Below are 9,664 nucleotides of genomic sequence, written 5' to 3'. Positions count from 1 at the left end.
GCTTGGTCTCTAGGCAAAAAAAAAACATCTTTAGACCAGACATGCCTTCACTCTCTATCAATTATTGCAAGGCCTGGCTTTCAAGAAACCGATGCAACTCAAGCGAAAACCAATGCATCTCGAGATATTTTTTTTTATTCCCTCATCTTTTTAGGGTAATGCTTCAACACGATATGCTTCTTGAGATCAGGTAGATGTTTTGGCTTGTAGGAGCATTTGTGACATTTCAACGGCGTACTCAGAAGCTTCTTGCTCTCCTCACCAGAAATCTGCGGGTACACGCCGTCACTTTTGATCTTCGCCAAGACCACATCTGCGGGCACGAAGAACTCGCTGGTGAAAGAGTTCCAATGCTTCAAGTTCTTGAGACAAGGCGAATCAAAGTCTTGACTCACCACATGAAGATGAAGCCGGGCCATGCTTGGGATGGCATGGAAACCCAGTCGGAATTCCAAATCCGGATGTTTGGCTTTGAAATCGTGGCCCTTGGCTATCATTTGCTCCAAGAGAGCCACGTTCTCGAGATCCATCTCTTTCAAAGAGTCAATGCTATCTTTGGCCACAACCAGATAATGTTGCCGGGCTTTTGGGTAGGCATCCCGAATGACAACCATCGAGTCGTCTTCGAAGAGTTTGAGAGTATCATCTTTGATGGCACGAATCAAAGCCATTGACCAATGACCCGGATGAACCAGCGCTCGATCCTCAAGATGGGTTTGGGACGGATCTTTCGTGGCTTTGGGAGCTTCCATGATCAGCTCGTAGCGGTGGTCATCTTGACCAAGTTCCAGGATATCATTAGGGGCAATGTTCCGAGTTTCGTCTGTTTTCAGAATCGATCCTTGGACCCAACTGGGATTAGCTCCCAATTGAGTGACTTGAACACTTCTGGCGAAACAATTGGCCAGAAGTCTCAAGTGTTTCTTCGAGACTTTGGTGTCTTTGATCTTGGTTTGGGGACTACGACCGATCTCTACCGACTTCATGTGACTTAGAGGAATGTCTGGATGGGCTTTTTTAGTGCTCCGAAGAAAGAGTTTAACCGGGATGGAGGTCATAGTCCTAAAACGAACAAAATGTACAATGATCAAATTTATTCAACACAATAAACTCATCAATCACATTCAAAACAAGGTTTTTATCACAATGGGTTCACGATTTATGTACAGAGTACAAGATTGTGCTAAGGCGGGTGGGCAGGATTTATCACATATCATATTCAATAATTACAGAGTCATGTATTCGATATCACATCGGATACTCGTTAGCGATACTTTCGTCTAACAATTGATTTTCTGTATTTGTTTTTTTTTTAGTCCCCATTTTCGATAAGGCTCTGCTTGGACTCATCCACAATCAAATTGGACTTGGATTCCTGGAATGTCGCAATGAATCTAGTGGCCAAAATTACGCCGGATAGAGCCAATCCAAAGCAAGCCACAAAGACGATTCGTTTGTCCTCGGAGATCCACGGGATGTGCAAGCAAAGCAATGTGGCACACGTGATGACGTTCATGGGCACTCGGAACCAATTCATGACATTGGCTCGATGGGATTCCGGGATCACTTGGGACTTGCAGTATGATATGGCCGGAAAGTAGATGCCAATGCCGACCTCCAGGACCAGAAAGGCCAAATAGGTGACGAATGTGTAGCTCAGACTGACTTTGGGTCCTCCGGTGAACGAGCACACGCCCATACTCAAGCTGATGATGACCAAGCACAATCGGAGCACCTCCTCGGCTTTGTAGCCTTTAGCCAAAAGCAGATTGTACAAAGAGGATCCGATCATGATGGCCACCATAAAACAGGCAAAAACCATGCCCAAGGGCGGATGGGCCGGGTTTAAGACCGGGGTCCACAGGAACACGAAGATGTACATGCAGGATTCCACCATGGTCTGGACTCCCCCTAGATAGAGGATCTTCCGATCGTTCAAGATGGTCTTGAATCCATCCATACAGGAGGCAGCCAGGCGATGCGTGCGATTCCCATAGTTCTCGGGCCAGGTGCGGGCCACCACAAAGCCGCAGATCACCAGTGGAAACACGGCCACCACGAACGGAGCCACCGGCCCATAACCCAAGCCTTCAGCCGTGAAATTGGCAATCACCCCGGCCGTGATAGCCAAGAAACCGTTCCAAAAGGTCGTGGTGGAGAAGGTGACCCCGATCCATTCCGCCGGGAATCCGTATCGCTCCGTATGTTCGTGAACATACCAAGATTCGAAGGTGGAAAACAACATGGACGTCGAGATGCCGCCCAAGATCCGGCCAAACATGAGCATCCAATAGTTGGGACTGAGTTTGGTGAGGCAGCAAATGGTATAGGAGATGCAAAAGACAATGGCCATTTTCTTCCGACCAATCATATCCGCCAATGGGCCCGTGGCCGTGCCAAACACCACCGAGGAACCAAATCCGGCCACGTACAACACGGCAATTTGGGATTCCCGGAATCCATAATACTCGTACAATTTGTACACATACGGCCCTTGGAGCCAATCGCCGATCAAGGCCAGGAAGTACACGAAAAAGAAGCTGCGTTGAAACGTCAAGAAATTAGCGTTAGACACGGATTGGCGCTGATGATCCGTGTTGCGGGCCCGCAGGTTCATGATCAGCGCGATCACGGCCAGGACGAAGAACCCGCCAAAAAAGGCTGTATCCATGGTGAGCCAGTTGCTGACTGAAATAAATGGAATCATGTCAAGTATCATTCGGCTGTCTTGGACACGATGCACTCAGAACCAAAGGATCAAGAATATCAAGAATATCAAGAATGGGACTCGTGGCTAGTGCACCATGGTTAATGCCGTTGCCTTCAAACAAGACGAATGATGTGGCTACGGTTGGGGTTGAGGTTGGGAAAAAAAAGAGACCGATTAAGCGTCGTCAGGGCCCTTTATAACCTTTTTCCCTCCACACCCTCCCACCTCGGCAACCATATCAGAGGAAATCGAATCCCATGTCTACGTCGATCTAAGGCCAGACACGAGAAACAGTGCATGCATGCAGGAATAGCAGTGAAGGAAGGAAGGAAGGGCTGGCTGAGGGCTTTCTTTCCTTCCTTCTTTCACCTCTGCCATGACCCGGGACGGCGGATTCGATAACAAGTGTCGGTCAATCCACGGCCCCTTGATCGGATCTCGGGAAAGGAGGGTGAGATTTGATACACATGACACCGAAGGATGGATTACCTGAGGATGGGGACATGGACGTTGAAGCTTCCTCCTCGATCGAGTCAGAGTAGACAGAGAGATGGAGCGAGAGTGCAAGAGATGACGTCAACCGAATCCAGATCCCGCATCCAAGCTCGGATCAGGGAGCGTCTAAGAAGAAGCGCGGGACATGGACACGCCAGATTAGAACAGCAGAAAGGTGAACGCCGGCGATTTTCTGCTTCTTGTTTTCTTGAGGAGCTGGCAAATCTCAAACTCTTATCTGGGCCAGAGGGTGACCGAATTTCTTTGGCTTGGATAATCCATACAGTTGTTCAAGACCGATGATTACCTGTGGCTTTGTGCGAAAAGAATTGATTTGCTTGTCACTCACTGGAGTCTCTGTATTTGGTGGCATTTCTACCGACTTGGTGGATCAGATCGTAGATGAATGTTGAGTTATGTAGGAAAGATATGTTTTTCTTCTTGAAATGTGGGGGATATCAGGATTATGTTTCCAAGAGTGATAACCAAATTCACAAAAAAAAGTTACCTTGGCCATGAGGGGCAATTCATGACTTAACCACCCCATTTCAAAAAATTGACATTGGTGTAGCTCGTAAGTTATTTAAAAATAAAAAAAAATAAGACCCCAATATTTCAGGCTGATTGACTCACGCTGAAGTGTCAAACTTGGGCTTGTTCTCAAATTTCCCAATAGCTTAAAAAAAGTCTTAAACGGAACGTTGTCGACATCACAACCGACGCTCATTGGGTTATCTTTTTACAGTTGAAAACTATTTGTATAAAATTCCTCTTCTTGGGCGGGCTTTGGAAAAATGACCCTAATTGATAAGATAAACAAGTAGGTTTGACAGTATGACAATGCTTGATCGTCAATTTCTGCAGTTTGAGAGACAGTGTTTTTTTGCCAAATTACCCCTTTTCAGCCTTGAAAAAAAAAAGCAATCTCATTTCCCAATTTCCTGTCCACTTTCTGATGACAACAAACTTCTGCTAACCAAGGACCAAAGGAATATATGCTCAAGAACACGCTTACAAAAGGTATCAAAACTATATGCTTATTTGCTGAAAAAATCATTCATGAAATGAAATCAATCAATCAATCAAATTGTAGCTGGACAGATTGGGCAATGCACAAGCCCAAATGTCATTAACCGTGCCATACTCCATGCACTCACATATAAGGCATGTTAAGTGAAGGAAATTCAAGAAAAATGTAGTGTGGCAATCCTGATGATGAGCATTTTGAGGAGGACAAACATCGCAGCCCACCTTTACCTGGCAAAGACTGAATTAGCCATTTTTAAAAGTCTCCCGGATTGTTGAAGCAACCAGTCTTTTGATATTGAACCAAGAGTTCAGTACAGTGACAGAACTGCGCAAAAATGACACATTTTTGAGTTTGGTAGCACCACTCTCTTGATAAGCGATGGAAAAATTCGACTCTGAAGGAATTTCTGCCATTTTCTACCATGTCATGGCAAAAGTGGCAGAAAGTGGTAGAAAATAGCCAATGGTGGTCCAATATGGCCACCGGTGCTCAATATGTAAATATAAAACAATTGCCAATGATATAAGGCAATAATAGCATGATCCATGCATCCAAATTTAGAAGTGCACATTTCTACGCTAACATAAATCTGAGTAACTCCCCAAACATTGTGAGAAATGAGGTATTTTGTGTATATAGCATTTAAATTATTATCCACAAGCTTCAAAGTGTAGTCATAACGAATGCATATCTTGTCATTCACTTCGGAATGATATTTAAATCTGTCAGACATACGTACATTCTCAGTTATTTTCAGGTCATTTTGACTAAAAATAGATTAGCTTCATGGCAACCCTGCTCATGATTGATTGTTGTGGCAAAATTCAAGCTCCATTCAGACTCAAGTGTTATTTCTTGAATTGTGTCTTGCTTCAATGCAAATAAAAAACCCACATGTCAAGGCTACAGTCAGACGTGAAATAGAAATGAAAACGTATGAAAGTATGATAAAAAGGTGATTAAGAAAAATTGTATTTGTTACCATTTTCTGCCACTAATTTGCGACCAATTTCTGCCATTTTCTACCAGGTGGTCAAACATGGTCTTTAATGATTTCCCATCCCTGCTCTTGATAGTTGGAAATTCAATTGAATGCAATTTGGATTTGAAAAAAGTCGACGATTCAGTGAGAGTGCAGGTTGGCTACAATGCTGGTCTTAATTCTCCCTCCTCAAAATGCTGAAAATCAGTGTTGCCACACTACATATTTCTTGAATTTCTTTTGCTTCACATGCCGTATTGACGAGGTTTCGAGTAAAATTTTCCAATCTATTCTTAAGCCTCGAAATGAAAGGTGGTCCAAAAATTTGCGTTGAGCTTCCCGACATTTCTCCAAAATTGAAATCGAGAGTCTCGTTTTGTTTATGTGTTAAAAAATGACGATATCTTTCGAATCATGCTTTCACAAATGCACGAGTGCAGAAGATGAGCTATTGAAAACCATGCTGGTATAATTTGCACTCATTTTCACTTGACCGAGAATCCATCTTCTGTAAGGTTTATCGCGGACAATTCGAACACGTATATTCACAAAGGGCATTAGCGAAAAAAATATTCTGTATTTTCACACTTAGATATGAGAAGCCAAATCGTTGAAAATCACGAAAAAAATGATAATAATCACACAAGAAAACGTTAAAAATGGAGTTTTTTAAATATGGCAAAAAGGGTGCTCAAAAAATGAATGAAAAAGCCAAGTAAATGAAATGGAGTTGATGTGTAATACAAATTGAATACAAACCAGACCTCTTCACTGGAAAAGAGAGCAACAAATCTAGTTCCGGCTGATAAGTAGCTTAATACTCAAAAGAAAGTCGTTCGTTGGAGGGTTGGTATTTCTTTCAGAAATAAGGGGGTGTTCTTTTTTTTTTCAGATTTCGTGTTCTTTTTGGCTTGATGACGTGGCTGAGAATTAATATCCTTCCGTTTTACTTGTTTCAATGGTATCAATTGCTGTATAACAGTTATTACGAGCGAATATGTGTGGGTGGGAAAGAGGTGTGGTATGAATGAAACTAACTGAATGGTTATCGTCTTATCACTTCTAACAAGTGGAAACATTTTCCTCTCTTTTTAGACTTTGGAGTTCTCCAAAGGGACTTTGGTAGGCAGGGCTCCAGCCTCAGCCGGGGTGTCTCCGCCTTCAGGGGCGGGCAAGTTCACGTGAAGGTTGGGCAGGTCTTCGTACGAAGGTGGGAAATCCAGCTTGCTGTAGGCGGGGGGATACTCCATGATGATCAATCCGGACTTTTTGATGTTTTCGCAGCTTTGAGCAGCCTCCATAGCCTGGAATCCAGTTAGAACGCATTAGATATCATCACTTTTTAGGATAAGTGTCGCAAAAGAGTGTTTGAAGACTCTGGGCAGAGCAAGATGGTATTGATTCGACATTGATTCCACATTATTTTCAAAATAATAAAATGTTCCGCCTGAATACCCGAACTTTGCAAGAAAAGTCACCCTAAAGCAAACATTCTCTTTCGAATAAGGGATATCACGACAATCGAAAAAAAAAAATCCTCACAAAACCTTTTGGGCCCCAAATAACTTCCAAAAAATCAGCAATGTTTGCCGGTCGGGGTGGGCTTTAAATCGAAAGAATACTTCAGTGTAAAGGCAAAATAAATCAACTATCAAAAAGAGGTGAATCTTGCTTTTGACTTGACCAAGGATGGCTCGGCTCTACCCTGTCTGGAGTAATCCTTGACTTGACCGACAAATTGACACGTAAGCCTCTAGACGTAGCAAACCAAAACGAGAGGCATTTCGTTTTGCGATGAAAAACGCTTTTTAATAGGGTTCAAGAGTTGCTTTAAGTTTACGCCCACGGTCGGTCAAGAGTTTGATCTCATCCCACTTCTCAAAAGGTCAGAGGGGTAAATGTGTATTCTTACTGATCTTACCTTGGTCATTTTAACACGTTGTTTCGGGGCGCTGTGAGGAATCACGAGGCAAAGCCAGATGATGAAAACGATTCCCAGACTGATGGTGGCTGCCGTGAGCCAACGTGGCAATCCCATCCTCATATGAAGGCAGGACACCCAATCGGACCATTTCATGGTTTCAGAGTCCTCCAGACATCGGAGCTCGCCGTGATAAGGTCGCAAACCACCTGGAACGAAACCCATGTGTTGATAAGGAGATGCTGAGGCAACTTGAAGGCTGATTCGTCATCGTCTTTTACTCGACATTCTGGGCTCTTCGAATTGCTTGAAGTCGAATCCGTGGACAAACGAGGAGTCGTCCTTGTAGTTGGATGGTTTTCGATTGAAGATGTCAAAGTCGAAGATCTTGTGATCGTTCTGGATCTCGGCCACAATATTCGCACGATCCACATCCTCGGCCTCTTGTTCGTCATGGACCTCTTTTGTTTTGGGTTCGAATACTTCCACGTCATCATCCAGATTGTTGGACATGTCCATCGGGTTCATCTTGTTCACTGTGACCCAAACACAATTGAAACATTCGTAAATCATTCCCAAAAGCATGAAAGACTTCGCCTTGGATTTTCAACACCCAACTTACTCATATCATTCATTCTGAGGTTCTCGTGACTGACAACTTGGCCATGGTGTGTGACCTCGGATTCGACCTCCGTGCGAGATCCGTCGGGGTTGATATCGTAAGTCTTGGTCTCCGAAAAGCCAGGACCCGATTTCACCACCACCATCTTGCCTCGCGCTCCCTCGGGCACGCCCATGCCACTCAAGGAGGGCATGCCGTGCATCATGTTGCTCATCATGCTATTCATCTGCTCGTGCATGCGCGAAAACATGTCCGAGAAACTCAATGCCTCCGAAACACTCTCGACCTCTTCGGTGTCATTGGCGAGACTCTCGATCTGAGGATTGGTCGGGAGTTGTCGGGGACTACTACTGAAACTGAGCGAACTCGGGATCCGTAGCACAAATGCGGGCATGCCCCGGGGCATGCCGTTCATGGACGATCCAAAGAACGAAGCAAGGGGACTTTTGATCTAATGGGAATTCATGAGACGGAGGTGTGTGTGTGCACTTTCAAGAGCATCAAAAGTGGACTAAATCGGTTTTTTTTTGACGTGGTCAAACTCGATTGAAGAAGGATTGTGTGTGAACAAATATCATTGAAATGAATTTGGACAATTGGAAACCATTTACTTATTTACTTGCGGAATCAATAACTGAACAATCTGGCTTAAAATATTGTTTCAGGGTGAGCACCTTTCGTTCCACCGAGTTGAAAATCGATAATCTTAGTCACTGTGGCATAAACCGGATGTGACAAAAATTACAATTTAAAGCCTGTTCAAGGCGTCAATCTAGTACTAAGAGTAACGTCATGATTACCTTGTTCTGCCGGGATTCGATGGCCGGGATTTCATAGACACAGCCTTGTTTGCAAGCATAGATTTGCTTCTCTTTTCCAGGGAAGGAGCTGAGACAACCTATCAAACATTTGAACATCCATCAGTCAGACCCCTTGAAACTCAAGTGACATTTAGCTGGGACGAGAAGGTCAATTTCGAACACATATCAAACATTTATCCTCTGGCATTTACTATTTACTAACATCAGGTGAGGTCCCAGCATGATCTGTGCAAACTTACTCTGATCGCATTCCATATGAGCCTTTGGAACGTCATGGGTTTGCTGCTGGCCTTCCAAGAGCATTTGCAAGGGATTGCTCTCCATGGAGGCAATCACCGACATGAGGCGGCACCCACCCTGACACGCCTTCATCTCGTCTTCCATCTGAAAGCAACCCGGACAAAAATGGGGGCGGTGAATACTAAATGGAGAAAAATATGATAAACAATAATACTCATACTTCAGGATTGGTATGGACGTTGAAGGTGTGAGTGCATTTCTCCTGACAGGGGACCATGTTGCTTTCCAAGCCTTCGAAAACTCCATCCCCCAACACCAAGGCCACGCTAAAGACCAGGCTAAAGGCCAGTATCTTCATGATTACTTTCAAAGGGCTCCTGATTTAATAGTTCGAGATCCTTCTGCACTGATTCTGTAACTGAAACGTCCTTCCTTCTTTGACACTCTCACAACTCAGTCCTCCTTGCTCGATCGGTCGGTCGGTCGGCTGGTCGGCTGGTCCACAGGCCTCAAAGAGACGAGACTACTGCTACGAATGGGGAACGTAAATGGTATTTTCAGAATTTCACCCATAGATGGCGCTCAAACAAAGAACAAGGGGCAAAGCAGCCAATGATGGGATCAAATAAATTGTCAAAATAAAGAGGTTGCCAGACAATTTGGATAGTGAACGCACCAGCCAATTCCAATAGGACAAAAAAAGGGAAGTTGGAACAAAGAGCAAAAAGCAACCCTGGTTAAACGGAAGAATGTAATGGATTGGAGGGCTCAAAGGTGTAAACTTTGACATTCTCTGCATTTGATTATGAATTCTGGTTGAGGAAAAAGCTCATGGGTACTTTT

The 9,664-nt window shown here is 44.1% G+C and overlaps 3 protein-coding genes across 3 annotated transcripts; all 3 read right to left on the bottom strand.

The window, feature by feature from the left end:
* Positions 1-134: 134 nt before the first annotated feature.
* Positions 135-1,058, bottom strand: LOC131893350 (aprataxin-like). Its single transcript, XM_059243348.1, has one exon. It carries the CDS (start codon positions 1,056-1,058, stop codon positions 135-137), a length of 924 nt encoding a protein of 307 aa, XP_059099331.1.
* A 4-nt stretch (positions 1,059-1,062) lies between these two features.
* LOC131893229 (molybdate-anion transporter-like) lies at positions 1,063-4,414 on the bottom strand. The gene is made up of 2 exons (XM_059243206.1): positions 3,200-4,414; positions 1,063-2,688 (listed from the first exon to the last, which is right to left on the bottom strand). Exons 1-2 carry the CDS (start codon positions 3,213-3,215, stop codon positions 1,313-1,315), a joined length of 1,392 nt encoding a protein of 463 aa, XP_059099189.1. The 5' UTR covers positions 3,216-4,414; the 3' UTR covers positions 1,063-1,312.
* Positions 4,415-5,774: 1,360 nt separating this feature from the next.
* LOC131893227 (uncharacterized) lies at positions 5,775-9,284 on the bottom strand. The gene is made up of 7 exons (XM_059243204.1): positions 9,042-9,284; positions 8,821-8,965; positions 8,561-8,658; positions 7,761-8,211; positions 7,420-7,674; positions 7,139-7,347; positions 5,775-6,521 (listed from the first exon to the last, which is right to left on the bottom strand). Exons 1-7 carry the CDS (start codon positions 9,177-9,179, stop codon positions 6,309-6,311), a joined length of 1,509 nt encoding a protein of 502 aa, XP_059099187.1. The 5' UTR covers positions 9,180-9,284; the 3' UTR covers positions 5,775-6,308.
* Between the last annotated feature and the right edge of the window lie 380 nt (positions 9,285-9,664).

Source organism: Tigriopus californicus, chromosome 2 (assembly GCF_007210705.1).
Source record: "Tigriopus californicus strain San Diego chromosome 2, Tcal_SD_v2.1, whole genome shotgun sequence".
NCBI classification, from domain to species: Eukaryota; Metazoa; Arthropoda; class Copepoda; order Harpacticoida; family Harpacticidae; genus Tigriopus; species Tigriopus californicus.
Note: the sequence above shows the minus strand (reverse complement) of the source record. Positions and strands in the feature narration are given on the sequence as shown.